Source organism: Ursus arctos, unplaced genomic scaffold, assembly GCF_023065955.2.
Source record: "Ursus arctos isolate Adak ecotype North America unplaced genomic scaffold, UrsArc2.0 scaffold_20, whole genome shotgun sequence".
Lineage (NCBI taxonomy): Eukaryota > Metazoa > Chordata > Mammalia > Carnivora > Ursidae > Ursus > Ursus arctos.
In genome coordinates this window covers 13991829-14010673 of record NW_026622875.1, presented here as the reverse complement: position 1 = coordinate 14010673, position 18845 = coordinate 13991829, and the positions used below count along the sequence as shown (strand labels likewise).

The 18845-nt window shown below is 39.8% G+C and overlaps 1 protein-coding gene across 3 annotated transcripts in view; it reads left to right on the top strand.

Moving 5' to 3' along the window:
- Nucleotides 1-2686: 2686 nt before the first annotated feature.
- The window catches only part of TSC22D2 (TSC22 domain family member 2), a 52298-nt gene continuing 36139 nt past the window's right edge, over nt 2687-18845 (top strand). For all 3 annotated transcript variants that reach the window (XR_003315637.3, XM_026497277.4, XM_026497276.4), the window contains exon 1: nt 2687-8517. Coding sequence is in view for 2 of the 3 variants with exons in the window: in XM_026497277.4 (XP_026353062.1) it covers nt 6542-8517 (1976 nt within the window). In the remaining variant the exon portion in view is untranslated. The remainder of the gene's footprint in view (nt 8518-18845) is intronic.

Below are 18845 nucleotides of genomic sequence, written 5' to 3'. Positions count from 1 at the left end.
CCTCCTTCTTCTCCAAAGATCCCAGGTTACAGATGGGGTAGAGGAATGAAAATTAATTTGCAGAGAAGCAACTCATTACATGACCATTTTAAGTAACACCCAAATCCTTGTGCAAACATGGATCACAGGTTGAGCTTTTAATGAGTATGAATGCTGCAAAGTAAGATTTCAAGTATTCTAAAGTTAAATGCTAAAAGTATTTTGTTTCCAATAACTAAAGAGCTAGTTATTTTGGAATTAAAACATAACTGCTAATACAAAATAGTCAAGATTATATTTGTGCCTGTCAACCATTGGTTCCTATGAAATTAAATTAGTACAATCAGCCAGGTCAGAATAACCATCAGATTATCAGTCAACACTTAGACCATCCTTCATGTCTACATACAGTTCATTCAAGTTTCTACACTCAAACACATTTTTTTGAACTTCATAAGCCGATAATAGTAACATACAGAATGAACTATATCCTAGAAGTCTAGAAATTGGCAATGTCTTTCAATGTCTTTTGTGTGTGTTAAAGTTACAACTTAGAATTACAGGTATACTACCACTTGAAGCGATACATAATTACACTGTGCTTACACCAAATTCACATTTACAAGAAAGGCAGAATAGATGGTGATGATTCACCTTACCAAAGGATATCCCATTAAATGTCTTTAAATAACTACCTCATCTATAACAATATGGCTTCTTCATAAAATCGTGTATACATAGTAACTTTTTAAAAGATTTTTATTTTATTTATTTTTAAAGATTTATTTGAGAGAGAGAGACAGACAGAGAGACGGCGGGGGGAGGGGTGCAAGTTGGAGGAGGGGCAGAGAGAGAAAATCCTCAAACAGACTCCCTGCTAAGGGCAGAGCGGGACTCGGGGCTCCATCTCACAACCCATGAGATCATGACCTGAGCCAAAACCAAGAGTTGGACACTTAACCAAGTGAGGTACCCAGGCACCCCTATTTTATTTGGCTTTTTAAAACGTAATCTCTACATCCATCGTGGGGCTCAAACTTACAACCTTGAGATCAAGAGTTGCATGCTCTACCCACTAAGCCAGCCAGGCACCCCAAGGAACTTTCTTTTTTAATTAACAAATGACATTGAAAATATTACTGCCAATAGTATCACATTGAGTTACCATCTTTTCTTCCAAAGACACCAAAACACTGTTATATGCGTTATCTTTTTCTTTCTACTCTCTCAGTAGGATTGGTAGTTTTAACATCTCATCACCAAAATGTTGCTTCTTTTTAGTGATGGGAAATTGAGGGATTAACAGACTTGTCAACAGTCACAAAAGAAGTTTACAACAAGGGGCGCCTGGGTGGCACAGCGGTTAAGCGTCTGCCTTCGGCTCAGGGCGTGATCCCGGCGATCTGGGATCGAGCCCCACATCAGGCTCTTCTGCTATGAGCCTGCTTCTTCCTCTCCCACTCCCCCTGCTTGTGTTCCCTCTCTCGCTGGCTGTCTCTATCTCTGTCGAATAAATAAATAAAATCTTTAAAAAAAAAAAAAAAAAGAAGTTTACAACAAAACTGAAGCTTACTCTTAATCTCAAGTTTTCTCCAATTAGGCAATGTAGATTTATTTAATTTTATCCCAACTGGTCACAAACAATGTATATATATATTTAAAGGTAATATAACTACTAATCAATTTTCTACTGAAGTTGCCCTACATTGCAGCATTAAGCTAGATTTCAAAACAACATAATATTTTAGATTCTAAATTAAGTGCTGTAATAGAAGAAAACAGGCTTTAATAGGACATTATATTTATTATTAGTTCAAAATGCGCTATTTTCTTCCATCAGATTACTACATTTTGCTTGAACTTCAAAGATCTTTGGGACTCAAGGGAATCTTTGCTATTAAAAAAGATACTATTGTTTCATAGTATATCAAACTTTAGAAAACTAATAGAACTTTCCTTAAATGTGACAATTTTACACATTTCATTCGCTCTTAAGGGATGAAAAGATAGTGCATCTCAATCAGAGTATGTTTTCTTTCATAAAAGTATTTATGGAATTTCACTAGGCTTAGTCTTCTTTCATTGCAGCTTTTTATTGTTATTGTTTTGTTTTTGTTATTTGCTTTTTAGATAATATTACACAATGGCCTCACTGCAAGGGGTTATTAGTAAGATATGGTTCCAGAAATGGAACCCCAGGAAAATCATAGTAATAAATCAAGAGCTACTTGTCTAGACAACTGATACTTATTTCTAGCAAATGCTTTTTGGAACCTGAAAACTAGTCCTCCATTTTATTTTATTTTATTTTTAAAGATTTTATTTATTTATTTGACAGAGAGACAGCCAGCAAGAGAGAGAACACAACCAGGGGGAGTGGGAGAGGAAGAAGCAGACTCCCAGCGGAGGAGCCCAATGTGGGGCTCGATCCCAGAACGCCAGGATCATGCCCTGAGCCGAAGGAAGACACTTAACGACTGAGCTACCCAGGCACCCCCCATTTTATATGTATCTAACAATTTGGTGATAAAAACATAGAAAGCAAACATAAGCTATTTCTAAATCCCAGAAAAAGTTGTTGGCTAGGATACAGGCTGTCCAATTCTTAATGCACACAGGGAGGGCTCAATAAATGTCACTAACAGATAGTATTAATGCTTAAGGACCACTTCTCTTGGCTAAGTAGTTGCTTCATGTCCTGTTTTTTTTTTTTTTCTCTATCCCAGAGTATTGAGATAATGTACTATTACTATTTTAAATGTATTATGAATTTGTTGAAAAAATAAAAAAGGTTTTCTTGAGTATCTACAGTTCACATTCCAGGATCTTGTGACTATGAAACAATTTACCATCTGGTACTGATATGGTTAGATAATAACCTAGTAGAATCTGGAGTATGATACTCTGAAAAGATGAAATCTCACTATAGTAGTTGTGGTGTTTCGCTTTGTTTGGTTTTGGTTTTCTTGGTCATCAGTGGAAACTGTCCTTAGTTTCTAAGTTGTTGCAATTGTTTTTTTCTTTCCCCCTGCATTGTTCTTCTCAAACATACCTCCCATACATGGCTTTAAAGTGAGTCTTTGAGGGAAGTACCAGAAGTAGGACAGTCAAGTTGGGTGCTCTGGAGCAGTAATCAAGGATTCCCACAGTTTCCACATGTGGTTTTTGGGTGTAAGCATGGAGCCAGGATACTTGCATTAAGACCCCTGGTCTTGAAGTGTGGGACTCCAGAGATCTCTCCAGTTCCAGTGAGTTAGGCTACCATGTTACTTATTGTCAACTTTCCACACAGATACACAGAACATATATACTGACTTGTACATCTGGTTTCCTATCATTTTAATTAGTTATGTGGAGGCTTTTAATCCTTTGTGGGCCAACCATGAATTACATAGTTGTGTAGTCTGATGACAGTTCTATGATTTTTTTTCCTCTGCAAAATGGTTTCAAACCTGTTTGTAACAACCAGAATTTTTATCATTTCTTCATAGCAATTTTATGCAATAAATTCTCTACATTTCTAAGGAGCCAATGTATAAAAGAAGCTAGGGCCTTTTAGAATTTTGGAAAACTTACTTTCAAGAGAACTGTTTTATTCACACAGAAATCCTTAAGCATATAAATAAAACATTTTAACTTTACACATCTTATTTTAGGCCAAGATGTCTTTAACATCTTTAACCCCATTCTTACCAAAAATATAGCCCACTTACTGATCTCTTCTAAATTAATTTTATCATTACTTTCACTTCATAATAAATCCTCAATGTGTTCTTTAAGGAGAAATCATTTTACAGATTACTTTAGATTTTTTTAAGAGTGTGATTTAAGATTATCATAACAAGTAATCAATAAATTTATGTAATAAGATAATATGAGACGAGCAGGCATCCCATACTTATTTTTCCAAAACTGATCACCATTTTTAACAACACGGTAAATAAATCCAAAGTTAAATTAAGCTCTCATAAGTTTATACTGGATTTAACCAGTTGATCTAACTTATTAATGGAAAATATCTCTAACAATTACTGAAATTACAGATTTAGAAATGAAACATTCCATTAGCTATCTCGGCCACAATAGCAGCATAATGTTACACTTTGTTCCTTTACTCTCTCCCATCTTCTTAAGAAACAGGGATGTTATTATGTGGTCTTATTTCTACATCCTGACCTCATTCACTTGGGTTTGGAGGACATGGTTTCTACTAAGGTTAAAAGACATGTGTCTGTATGTTATTTTCATCTAAGGACCTAAAAATTTTCTGTAAACTGTCATTTTCAAAACATCCTTTGGCATAAAAAGTATTTCTACTCTTCAAAGTTTAGAGAACTGAGTATAATGATTAACTGATTTACGTAAGTCATAATGATATGACTGCTAAAGCTGTGATGTGAAATCTTGATTCCCGCCCCCCTCCTGCAAGATTTCTTAGATTTTACTTAAATGATGTATTAGTGTGTCAAAGTTCAAGAGCCACCTTCTCCATTTTTTTTAACTGCTTAAAAGAATGGCCTTCCCACTTTCTTTTGCTAGAAAGTAGCTAAAAGAGATAAAATCTCCAGTACTTTATAGCTGCTCTCTGTACTAGGAGAGGAAAGGGTGCTTTCTGACTTGTTCTGGTTGTTCATGGCCCAGTTCAAACCATGTTAACACTCTGGCTCCAACTAAGAGTTTTAGAATAAACAAAAGAGAGAACTATAACTTTTTAACGCAGTAGGTTCTACATTTATGGAGCCCATAAGCTGATATCGTGCTGAAAGTAAAAACAGTCTCAAGAGTTTAAATGAACTCTTTGATGCTGAAATCACAGCAAATTCAGGAAAATTAGGGATATGTTGGTAACCTCTAATCTTTTTTTAAACTGACCTCACCCTGGGCAAGTAACCATCTCCTGATGCCATTGTTGGAGACAGAATTTCTGGCTGAAAGATCAGTTTTCTGACTCAATCTGGCTGGCTATTCTTGGTTAATCATCCCCATTTCTCTCAACATTTCACTCCTCTGACTACAGTGGTCAACATTTATTTTCAGAAGACTTTTTTAAGTGATTCGGTTCCTCCATTGGTCTCCGTCTGTATCCTGACTAAATCTCCCTAACCCCCATTTCTATTGCCCTTGTTTCTCTAAGATTTTGCTAAACATTAGACACAGCACATGACCTCCATCCAGTCTTCCAGCGTCTCGGAACAAAACCGATTGGCGCGGTTGTAAGCTTCTCTAGGCTTGGAATTGAAGAGTCTTCAGCACTTCAATTCTTAACGACCTACAGCGTAAATTTTAAATTTAAAAAATTTTAAATAAAAAAAAACCGCTCCCCTTTTTTAACCTTTAGTCCCGCCCACCGCCTCCCCCCTCAAGCCTCCACGCGAAACTGCAGGAAACCGGAGGGGGCGGGGCGGTGACGTCACGACGCCGGTGCGTCACGGAACGGCGGCGGCTGCGGCGCTGGCGGCGGCTGCGGCAGCGGCGGCATTTTAGTCGACAGCGGCGGCGGCAGCGGGGCTGCTGCTCCTCCCAGCATCCCTGGCGCGGCCATTTCAGCCCCATCTTGGCCGAGGGGAGGGAGCTGCAGTCGCCGCTTCAGCAGTTTGAATTTCAGTTTCTCCAGGGTCTGCGAACCGGGCGCACCGAGGAGGAGCCGAAAAAGCTACCACCGCTACCTCACACAGCCGGAGCGCCTCCGCTCGCCGGCCAGCCGGCCGCCGTCGCCACCACCGCCGCCGCCGCCCCTCACTCTTCTCAGGAGCCGCGAGGGGAGGCCGAGACCGCCGCTGCCGCCGCCCGCCCGCGGGGTGGCTCCCCCTGTAAGGGGAGGACCGAGCCGGCTTTCCCCTCCCCCGGAGCGGGTTTCCGCCAGAGACAGTCGACATGTCCCTGGGGCTGAGCTCCGGCTAAAGCCGGGGAGGGGGCCGCCCGCCCGCGCCGAAGCTCCGTCGCCCGCCCGCCCGCGGACCTTCAGCCAGTCCCAGCCCGCGGCTCCTGGCTGAATCAGGAATCCCCGGCTCCGGAGTCGCCGCGCCTTCCCCTTCTTTCCTCAGCGTCCGGGAGCCCAGAGCTGACGCCGGCACTGGCCTGAGGAGCCCGAGCGGGGCAGCACCGCCCCTCACGCCGCCGCCGCCGCCGCCTCCTCTTCGCCCTCCCACTCCCACCCCCAGCCAAGGCCTGCTGACCGCGCCGAGCGCCGAGCTGGACTGACCACGGCGGCCCCGGCGACGGGAGGAGGAAGCAGGCGGCCCGCCCCTGGGATCGCGCTCGCGCCGCCGCTGAGGGGATTGAATTGAGGCGCCGCGGCTGCGGGAGGCGAAAGGAAGGAGGAGCCGCCGCGCGAGTGCGACGGGGGCAGAGCCGTAGAGATCGACTCAGGAGGAAACGGCGAGGAGGATGTCTCACAGAGCGGCCGGCGTCCGGATCAGCCAGTGACTCTTAACAGCGGCGGGCCTCAGACCCCAGCGCGGACTCGGACTTTGTCTTTGGGGGCCCTTGCTCTGCCCTTCCTGGTTTCCGGCAAGATCTCAGAGGAGCCGGCGTGCCTCTCTGCCCGCCAGCCTTCCTCACCATGTCCAAGATGCCGGCCAAGAAGAAGAGCTGCTTCCAGATCACTAGTGTCACCACGGCCCAGGTGGCCACGAGCATCACCGAGGACACTGAGAGCCTGGACGACCCGGACGAGTCACGTACAGAGGACGTCTCTTCCGAGATATTCGACGTTTCTCGGGCCACGGATTATGGCCCTGAGGAGGTCTGCGAGCGCAGCTCCTCCGAAGAGACGCTCAACAATGTTGGGGATGCGGAGACTCCCGGGACCGTCTCCCCAAACCTTCTCCTGGACGGGCAGCTGGCGGCCGCGGCGGCTGCTCCCGCCAACGGAGGAGGAGCCGTTTCGGCCCGGAGCGTGGCTGGGGCTGTGGCCAGTACCCTGGCGGCGGCCGCCACCTCGGCCCCTTCCTCGGGAGCACCCGGCGCCGCCCCGGTCGCGGGCTCGTCTGCCGGGCCAGGGACCGCAGCCCCATCACAGCCCCCCACCACTTGTAGTTCCCGTTTTCGCGTGATCAAGCTGGACCACGGGAGCGGGGAGCCCTACCGCCGCGGCCGATGGACGTGTATGGAATACTATGAGCGGGATTCGGACAGCAGCGTCCTGACCAGGTCCGGGGATTGCATTAGGCACAGCAATACTTTTGACCAGACTGCGGAGCGGGACAGCGGCCTGGGCGCCACCGGAGGGTCTGTGGTGGTGGTGGTGGCCTCCATGCAGGGGGCGCACGGGCCCGACTCGGGCACTGACAGTTCCTTGACTGCTGTGTCACAGCTACCCCCGTCGGAGAAAATGAGCCAGCCCGCCCCGGCCCAGCCGCAGAGTTTTGGCGTTGGGCAGCCACAGCCACCGCCGCCCGTAGGTGGGGCTGTGGTTCAAAGCGCGGCTCCAGTGCCGCCGTTCCCGGCCGCCGCGGCCGGGCCGCAGCAAATGATGGCAGCCCCGCAGCCAAGTCAGCTCCAGGGAACCGGCTCCGGCGTCCTCCCGCAGGGGCCCAATGGACAGGGGCTGCCGCTGACGAATGTAACCCTGACGCAGCCGGGCGTGCCCCTGCCGCCGCAGCCGGGCCCGGCCGTCGGCGCTCCTGCGACGCAGCAGCCCCAGCCGTTCGCGTACCCCCAGCCTCAGCTACCGCCTGGGCATTTGCTGCCAGTCCAGCCCGCGGGTCAGAGTGAGTACCTACAGCAGCACGTGGCCGGCCTGCAGCCGCCAAGCCCCGCGCAGCCCTCGTCCGCCGGCGCCGCAGCGAGCCTCGCCACGGCTGCCAGCCTTCCAGTGGGCACCGGCCAGAATGCCTCTTCGGTGGGTGCGCAGATAATGGGCGTGTCTTCATTGCCCAGTGAAGCTGTGGCTCCAGGGCCGGGACCCGCGCCAGGCGGACAGGCTGCTCCTGGTCAGCCGGCCGGAGTGCCCCTGGCTGCTGTGGGATGCGCCGTGCCGCCAGGCCTGGTTCCCCCTGGGACCGGGCAGCCCCAGTCCGTGCCTCCGCCGCAGATGGGTGGCAGTGGTGCGCCTTCAGCAGTGCCTGGCGGCCCCCACGCCGTGCTGCCCGGAGTTCCAAACGTGCCTGCAGCCGTGCCCGCTCCAAGCGTGCCTAGTGTGTCTACCACCTCTGTTACTATGCCAAATGTACCCGCGCCTCTGGTCCAGTCGCAGCAGCTGAGCAGCCATACGCCAGTCAGCAGGAGCAGCAGCATAATCCAGCATGTTGGGCTGCCCGTAGCGCAAGGCACACCCAGTGCACCAACAAGTCTACCACAGTCTGACCTAAGCCAGTTTCAGACTCAGACCCAACCTTTAGTCGGGCAAGTTGACGATACTAGAAGAAAATCAGAACCCCTACCTCAACCACCACTTTCTCTCATTGCTGAAAATAAGCCTGTTGTGAAGCCTCCTGTTGCAGATGCCCTGGCAAACCCCCTTCAGTTAACACCTATGAACAGTCTGGCCACCTCTGTATTCAGCATAGCTATTCCTGTTGATGGTGATGAAGACAGGTATGGAAATCTTACTTAAAATATTTGGTAGGAATGCTTGACCAAACATTGTAGTTAAAATGCAACTTAAGAGTTCTTTTTTCACTTCGAGGCCCTTAGCGTTTTTAAGTATAAAAATTATTTTGTGTTTAGTAAGATTGGTTTGTCAGTACTTGAAAAGGCATTAGTTTTAGATTGCTAATGTAAAGGTGTAATAGAGAATTGGTCTTGTCACAGTCATTTAAAAGCACTGAATTGGATAAGGACACATTTGTTCATTCAGAAAAGTTGGATTTAGGCTTAATTCTCTAGATTTAGTAACTAGTAGATATTGTCTACTAGTTAGGATTGTCCTTTTCTTAGGTAACAATACCACTTGAACACTTACGGCAGAGAGTTTTGTCAGTGTGAGTTTGGAGACTAAGATATAAAATTAGAAGTGTTCCATTCTGGAAAACCGGAGGTCCTCTAGTAGGGAAAGATCCATGTAAGGAATCTCCTCCAGTGTATCTGGAAAAGCTGGAGAGAGAATGGTGAAATGTCAAGTCTGGCTTTGAAGATCATATCATCCTCCAGCCTTTTAAATAAAAGAACATAGAAGGTCAGGAGGCTTCCCAGTAACTTTGTTAAGATCCCTTTTTTTTTTTAAAGTAAAAAAAAAAAGTGTGTTGGAAAGATGTTATCTTCCATCAGTTTTTTTTTTTTTTAAACTATAGAAAGGGAAGTACGAAATAAGACTTTGACAGTAGTAAAATCTAGTCCTTGAAATTAAAGTAATTTTATAGTAAAAGTGTTAACAGTTGTCATTTGGCTCCCTTTATTTAAGGGATGCTTTTTTAATGGTTTAAGTGAAAATTGGTGTATTGCCATACCAATTCTACAACAGTCGATGTTTGGTTATGGTTCAGTGAAGCTTTTAAGTGGTTTTCAGGAAATGTCAAAGGAAAATTTGACATATATTGCAAATTTTTAAAAACCAACTTGTTACAAAGCTTTAAAAACATTAAAAAAATTACAGAGAAAGTTTCAGGTACTTTACAGTTAGGCATTTATTTGCTGGGGTTTTTGTTTTGAGCGAGGTTAATTTCAGATGTGTTAAAAGATGTTGTTATGGATTTCTAGAATAATTGGTATGTAGAACAATGAGATCTGTTAAAGCTTTTTCTTCTGTTTCTTCTGAGTTCCTTCACATTCTTAACTTTTCATTTCTAATTAGCCTTGTATTTTTGTTATACTTTCTGTTGGTTTGAAAATGCTCGCTGAAATCATCTTCTCTGCTTTTTGTAATTCAAAGTTCATCTTTTTTTGTAGGTGACTTGCTTGTTGGGAGTCTTACTTCCATTTGAGAACTCTTAGAGAATACCACATGACCTTAAGTGAGCTCAGCTAGCTAGTCATTGAGAAATTTTATATGGATGGGACTACCAAGTAAAGAAACTGATTCCATAGGCCATTCAGAAAAATCCCTCTTTACATCTCCCATATTTCAGTTTTCACACATAAGGGCACACCTGAAATGCAGATTGAGTTTATTTGTTCACCTTTTGTAAGAGGCAACAGGTATCTTCCCTTTTCTAGCTGCCAGAAGCCAATTTTTTTCTGGTGGGTTGGTAAATAACCATTTGCTTGCCTCTCTGTTCCTGTTGTACGTACATTGCCTCCGTACATTGCCTCCGTATCTCAAGAAATGATGAGTGGTTTCCCAAACCACACCCCCCTTCTTGTAAAACACATGCATATCCATGAATGAAAAATGTATTTTTCTCTCCTCTTCACACGTCTCTCAGTTTACAGCATATGCAGTTATATTCCCCAGAACTTTTAAGATGATTATGTGGCATGAAGCAGAGAGATCTGTTGACAAATGGAAACTCTGGGATGTATTCTTTAGGGTATGACTGACTTCAAAGATGCCATTATTTATCCTCTTACTTTATTAGAAGTGTTAATAATTTAAAAATTTTATTTCGGAAGGTGAATGAGCTGCAGATACTACCGTATCTGTTCTTATCAATTGGCAGTAGTTAATCCAGTGCAGGGGTTTTGATGTGTGTGCATCAAAAAAGTCCTATATTAAATATGTGGTACTTCCCTCCCCCACCCAGTCTTTTAAAAATCTGCATTACTTATCAAATGTGCATTTCTAATTTTTGTTGTAGTCTTTCATTGGTTTTTAATTTAACCTGCTAGTTTTCAAGATGTAATCTTACACATTTGACTATTTTGTCACTGGACCAACACACCTGGTGAAGGAATAAATCCATTAAGTAGAAATAGTTTTTTGTTTTTTGTTTTTAATGTAAAGCCTTTGTAAAAGAGGGCATTTTAAATTGTATGCTTGAAATTAAATAACACGGTTTTTCTAGGCATATGTTTATGTTTTACGGAAATGACTGTTTTTGAGGAAAGTATGCCAACAAAAATAATAATTTTAATATGGTGATTTGGGGTTGCCTTCTTAAAATCTGCATACAATTTTAGTTGCAGTCATTCAAATGCAAAATAAAACGGAGTGAGAAGTTTTGAATAATTATGACTTTAACTTTGTGAATAGGTTGACAAATTTCAGATCTTAAAAATTGGTGAACAGCTTTTTTTTTTAAAGTTAATATATTAATATGTTAGTAAACATACTCGAGTTCTTTGAGAAAAGGAAGGAAAATAGAAGATTAACAAAAATGAATGAGGTTCTTTAGTTTGATATATTGAAAACTCTATCTTGTGATTTTGGCTCCATTACAAGGCTTCATTTTGAGACTTATTTTTAAAAAGAGGACTTACATATTAATACATTTTAATAATATACCTTTTAAAGGGCTGACGGTTGTATATAGAAAGCAAGAAAATGTTTTAAAGTTCAGTTAACACTGCCTGTTGACTCTATATTATTAATTGCCATAAAGTTTATATATTCTAGTCTTTCTCATTGGAAAGGCTTATAGTCAGTTGTTGATTCTTCAAACTGATTTTGTGTAAACTGGAGAATATAATAATGGCTGAAAATATAGTTCATAAAAAACCACTTTTAAGTGCAAGTTACAAAACTTGTTTGAATTACCGACATACTTAACAGACTCCTTTTTGGTAAATGGGGAGAGGTGCAAAATATTACTGGCCCTTTTGGTAAGCGAACATAGTATAGATCGTTTTCCACAGATAGCTGACCAATGTGAACTCAGTAGGCCACATTCCTGGAACTCTTTTATGAATGGCTGCAATTGTGAACTGTCAGCTACAACCAAAAGATTGTTGAAAACCTGAATGTAAGGATCCCTTAGTGGCAGATATCTTTATATCTTGTTAATGGTTTTATTTGTGTAGTTTGCTAATGACCACTGATTAAGTATTATAAATTGTGAATGTTAAGTGGTGTATCCTGATATGTGCTATAAATATACAAATTTTGTTTATACAATTATATATATGTGTGTGTGTATATATATATATATATACATATATATGTGTGTATATATATATCTCATATACACACACACACATACTTGCAGTGCAGGTTTTTTTTAACCTGATGGGTAAGTAAGATTATGTAAATGTATATAAAGAGACAGAACTGTCACTTTACCTTTATTGTAAAATCTGTAGATACTTACTAGAGCTCTAAAAGTCTGACTGCATTTAGTCTTTACAAATGAAAGCTCCTTAGTTGAGTCTGTATTTCTTGGGAACTTATGTTTCTTTATCGATACTGAATTGTGGAGGTAATTTTACCCTTCCAGCTTTACAGTTGATGTTTAAATCACACACTGCATATTATCTTACGTACTCCTACCAAGGATTTTGTAATCAAAGTGTGAAATCCTGTGTATGAGTAACATTATTATTTAGTATAAAAACTGGTAATTGATGGATTCATCAGTGCCATGCTGATTACTAAAATATACTTTAGTCATAAACATGGCTCTAAGTAAAGGAAATGATCACGGATTCCCAGAAAGATTGATGGTCCAAAAGTGTATCAGTAGGAGTATGGCACTTTTTTTTATTATTATTATTAACAATGACACATATATTGTTCAAAATTCTGTGTGAGCTAAATTCTATAGGCTGAACATTGGATAACCTTTAGTAAACATAAGAGCTTATATGTGTGTGGGTAAGACACACTCTAACTGTGTTTGTAACACTATTTTTTCCTTGTAGGGGAAGTAGGGTATCTTGAACTAAATTGCTATTATGAGAAGTCATTTTTTTATAGTACTGGTACTGTGGTATATATGTTTTCTAGTTCCTGAGAATAAGGGATATTAATGTTATATTTTTATATGATTATATTTATATATAAATATAATATTAGTATATATTAATCTGTTCTTTGAGAATTCTGATATCATCAATTTGGAAATAGTAAAATGTGATACTGGATTTATGGATCTGGTTCTTGCTATTTGTAATAGAGTTTAGTCTTCCTGTGCACCAGAAGAGTTTGGAAGTAGTCATACGCTTTAGTGTTCTAAAAAGTTCCACCCCAACAATCAGATGGTAAAGAAGCCAAAATTAGTGTCTTTACTGAGGAATGGTTGATAGGGGAATATAAAAAGATCTTGACTTTTCTTTCCTAAAATAGCAGAAGTTGGGGCCAGGGGTGGGGGGAGAGGTAGAGAGTGATGGCAGATAACCAAGACACAAAAACAGAGTGAAATGACATGAAATATGGTCTCAGAAGGAATAGGAATACTTGTTACTAGTGAAGAAAAGGCACCTAGTTCCTTTTTTAAATAATTATTTTAGACCAGTATGTATTTCCTTTTTGAACAGATACTGTTTATTTCTTAATTGCATTACTCTTTAAATACTCTATAAATATGAGGAAGAGAGAGTTTATAAAAACAGATTTGTCTGGTTAAATGTAGCCTGAATGACAATGTTCCCTAAGTAATTTCTGATTAATGGGAAGAGCAGATTTTTAATAAAAAAAAAAAGTTAAAAGTTGACAGTATTTAAGGGGTATGTGTAGCAAATTCCTGAATTGGAATAAATCCCTTAAGTTAGTTCTTTATACTAAACCAAGTGAAATTGTGATTTGAGGCTGCTCTTTTATATGGTAATAAAATTACTGTATCCACAAAGAATGTGCATACCTGAATCATTGGTATAATCTGGGTCTTTCCCACAGCAATTGTTGAACATACCAAATTACTCAATATTTGTTACATTCTTAATCTGGCATGGCTTAGTCCAAAACCCCCCCCATAAAGATTTAAGAACGGTAACCAGTTCATATTATTCCTGTAGGAATGATCATTATGTGACTTTAATAATATATTTTAACGTATACATTTCAAATTTGGCTGGTAATATTAAGGATATATTATCTGCTTCTATTTCTAAAAAGTATGTTCATAATTTCTGCTTTTAAATCAAGCGAATTAAATTTCATCCATGCTTCTCTGGTTTGCTTACCTCTCAAATTTAAAGCCCAGACTTAGATTTCAGTATTTTTATTTCTTTGTACCCAACTAACATTTGTTAAAAAGAATGAACTAGGGACACCTGGGTGGCGCAGTCATTAAGCGTCTGCCTTTGGCTCAGGGCGTGATCCTGGCGTTCCTGGGTCGAGTCCCACATCGGGCTCCTCCGCTGGGAGCCTGCTTCTTCCTCTCCCACTCCCCTGCTGTGTTCCCTCTCTCGCTGGCTGTCTCTCTGTCACATAAATAAATAAAAAAATAATAATAATAAAAAGAATGAACTATCATTAAGTTGTACATTTATATGTGATAGTTACTGAAATTCTGCAGATCACTGAATAATAATTTTAATAGTGTTCACCTAGGACATGGACTGTTAGTGCCTTGCTAATTGGAGTAAGCAAGACAAGTAAGTGAAGTCTGAATGTTAAATTACTTAAAGCCTCCTTTCCCTATAAGCTTTCACTAAAATTTGCTGAAAGAATATTAATGTATAGAAGAAAAGCTATAATTAATGTGTCAATTATTGTAAATAATGCTGGTGTATTTTAAATGTTATTTTTAATGTGTTAGGCAATCCCTCTTCATTATTAAACAAGAAAATTGTTTAATCTTTGAATGAAAGATACCCAAAGCAAAGTTTTAAAACCAACTAATTTCTAAAGGAGAATTAGAAGTTTTACTAAATAGTTTTGTAAGTTAATCTGAAACCCATCCTTGCTTCATATTTGGTCTTCCTAGCCTTTGAAAACAAAACAAAAAAGGCGAGGGAAGTTCTTGGTCAAATAAAATCAGTAGTGTGCTAAATTATGTATTAGCATATCATATGAATGACCATTACAGACAGTGGAGTTGGACATGCCTGGACTGAAATCCCAGCTCTGCTGCATACCTGAGGCATTTGACCTTCAGCTGGTTATTTAGCCTTATAAGCCCCTTTTTTCCCCATATGAAAAATGGGGATAATACCTGTGTTGGAGAGTTTGAGAGGATTAAATGAGGTAAATTGTAATAACAGATAATTTGTAAACAGTCCATATATAATATAATATGTATGGCAAACATACATTACAGAAATATTAGTATTTCATTGTCCACAAACTGTTCTCCCAGATCACACCTTAACATGCTATAAATCATACCAACGGTCTTCAGTTTTGATCTGAAAGTGTAATTTCATGGTGTATGGATGTAGTAAGAGAAAGGGAGACATAGTTTTAGGCCAGAAAAGTCATGATGTTGTAAAACTGTATAGCAGTTGGGTTCTAATCCTGGCTTTTCTGCCGCTTAGTTTCTTTAGTTAAGTCTTTTAACTTCTCTCAGTTTACCTCATTGGTAAAGTTAGAATTTGAGACTTGGTCAGATTTTAAGGTTCCCTGTGTAGGACTCCATACATTTAGACATATTTCATAAGAGAGCTGCCAACTTTAACCTTCCTGCCACCAGACTATCATGTGACAAAACAAAACAAAAACTGAAGCTTGCAGATACTCATCAAGTAGGTTGAATACCCAAGAAAACATTTAAAGTGACAGTATGTCATTCATTCAACTTTCTTTGTGTTCTCTCAATAGTAAGGTCTGCGATACAGAAAAAAGACTGTCCTGCCCTCCCAAGATCTCAGATTACATGAAAATAATTATCAGATGTATGCTTTCATATACATTGTAGTTTGTGATGGAGTAAAATATAAGGTACTAATCGGAACAGCGTACGACATAAAGTCAGATTTGGTATGGGGAGGAAATAGACTGATTTCTGTTTAAAAATTTATTATCTGCATAGATAATACGTTTATACTAAATATACAAGAGTAAAAACTGAAAGCCTCTCTGTGCCTCTGTTCGCCAGCCACCCAGTTTCTGTCCTCATCATCAACCCATTATTACTTGTGCATTCTTTTGAAGCTAACTCTTGGACTGAATCTTAAAAGGGTGACTTAGGTTAGGTCACTGTTAAGAGAAAGGGATGATTTTCTGAGTAGAGGAGGATGGCAGTTTGTGTAACAATGTGAAAGAATGAAATGTCAGATTTGGAAAATGATGTGATTAATTTGACAGGAAACAGTGAAGGGCTTAAATGTCATGGTGAGAAATTGAGATTTTTTTAATCAGAAGTTTATTGTTGCTGTTAAAGGTGTTTCTTGAAGCTTTTATTGTTAAATAGTATGTATCTTGGAACCATTTCAGTACCCTTTTCAGTGATTATTGTATTTTTAATTAAAATCTTGCAATAAAGTTGTATAATAAGGAAATCTGGGGGAGCTCTGAATCCCAGAAGTCAGGATTCTTATCCAGTGGAATTTACTAAATAGCTTGGTATACCTAGCTCTAAGTTCGAGTATTCTGTTTGCCTCAATATTACCTTAATAATGATGAAATATTTGGTATATATGAAGATACTCTCCTAAAAGTTGATTTTTAAATAGCATGATATAGAAACTGTAATCCTATATTAAACACAAACCAAGCTTAATTTTGTCAGGTCTTATGTGTGCATAATCTCATTTGAGCTTTTCAGCAACTGTAAGGAAGTGTTTCTCCCCTTTTTATGGATTAAGGAAACTGAGGCTTTGAGGATTTGAATCACACAGTTATTAAGTAACATAGCATATTTTCAGACTTAGGCCTTCTGACTCCAAAGCCAGTGCTCTCGGATATTTCCAGAGTTCGTTTTGTTTTATTAATTTGCTTACTATAAGATAGGAGGAAGGAAAAGCTGCTGTAGCTACTGATCTATTGTTGTAACCCTTTACCTAAAGGATATTTTTAATCATTTTAAATCCTTAGATGATAATGTTGGAGATGGTCCTCATTCCTCTGCTAATTGTGTTTCCTTGGTCTCTATTTAAGATCTGTAAAGTTGAGTTTTGATATAAGGGAAGAAAGTATTTTCTGAGTTTAGGGTTCATGTACCTCATCCTTTAAGCTTCAGCAATTTTCATAGCTTAGTTTTGAGGTGTAGTATATGTATGTTTTTTCTGTTACAGTTACCCCACAAAGATAGTATCTTAGCAAAGCAGGTCGATATATGTCACATTTGAGTCACTCTCTGATGTACTACTTTCATGTACTTAGAAATTAATAGGACGGGTTATTTAGTATATAAAGCCAGGAGGAAAAGGATATATTTTGTTCATTGGTTTTGAAAAATGTCCACAAATGGAAAAACAGCATTTTCATTTAGGTGTCTGAAATTCAGAATAAACCACACTTCAGTCTCCCTAAGAAGTGCTTTGTTGGCCTTATATTTAGATTAATAGTTAACATTGACATCAAATATGTTATTAGAAAACGGGGGGCTTCAAATTTTATTTCTTGGGCAGAAGAGAATTTATGACCAAAATTGCATAAAATTCAGTATTTCTTTTAATAAATTTTTAATAACATCAGTTGCGACTTGGTGCCTTTAGATTACATAGACTATATAACCTTGAAGTGATCTCCATTAATAGCGTTTTCTTTGGGCTATTAATTTCCTCAATTTTATGCCATTCCAAAACAGAAGTCTTTGATGATCAAGCCCTTCAGTATTTACAAATGGCTCTTTTGAAGTTCTTGATCAGCTAGATTTTATAGACTTCTTTAATCTATGCCTGTTAATCAACGATTTGAGACTAATTGTTGCTATTTGCTAAAAATCCCTCAAGTTTATGGAAGACATCCCTGCTGAAGTAGTCGAGAAACCAAAAACGTCGTATTTTATAAGCCTGCCTAAATGTTTTTCCTTGGAATCTAGACTATTTAAATTTTTCTAGAGTACTTAGATTGTATTACTCCATATGGCTTCTTCATTTTGAATGTATGTAGAAAGTGATTCACTTCCAGCTTCTGCAAGCTAAGTGTATTTGTTCTGACATGTTCTAAAGACTGGAGGTCCATTTATAGTATTTTATTTCATAGGTTCCTTTTTTGCCCCAAGATGTACAACTAACTGCAGATAAAATGTTCTTTTTTCACTTCTACATTTGACTTATGAGAAACATTTCACTTTTAGAGTCTGTGCTGTAAAAACGCTGGAATCTCATAACTTAAGTCATATGATTTCGTTTAAAACCAGTTTATTTGGCATATGAATTTGATTGAAATTAAATGTATGTATGTATTTTTCCAAAGTCAGGGGATCTGAAGTTTTTTTTTTTTTTTTAAAGAATGTCATCCTTATAAATATATTGTAAATACTCTTTAATGAATTTTAAATTCCAGGCTTGCAGAATAACCTCCAGGTTTACTCTTTGTTGTTCTCTCGTATTTATTGTTTTCCTCTTTGAGTCACTCTGTTTTAAATCCAAGGTCTCCAACAGACCTGTGCGAATAGCAGACTTGTCCCGTATGGTCTTGGGTAAGCCTGGTTAAAAAAAAACAAAAAACAAAAAACCAATCGAGTTTTCAGTTGTTCAGTTGACTTTCATTTAAATCTGTAGGCTGATTTCCAAATGCAGTGAAAAAAAGGGCCTGACAAATATATCTTAAGAGGATACAAGCTGTTAAATAACAGTAGTTAGCAGCCTCTTAATCCTTGATATTAGCAGGTCTAATCAATATATTTGATTACCTTGGACTTAGTCTAGAGAAAAATAGAGAAAGGGTTAAAAGCATAGAAAGGAGTTAAAGGAGGTAGAGCATACAAAGAGAAGTACATACACTGAGGATGCCAATTAAATAGTTGCTTTGGTGACACTCTGGCATCTAGTGTCTGTCTGCCTTTCCTAATTTTGGATTATCTAAGAGGTACCCCAGTGGTTAAAATAAAAAAATGCCTTTTAAAAAATGTATTTTTAAACAATTCAGTAGGTATTAAGACAATGAGAATCTGAATTTTGAAATCATGGAATTCTGTTGGGTATTTGTTTTGCTTGTTGATCACTGATATTTAATTGCTATTCCAGTAGAATTTGGAAATAGTTTTCTTATTGTACTAGTAATA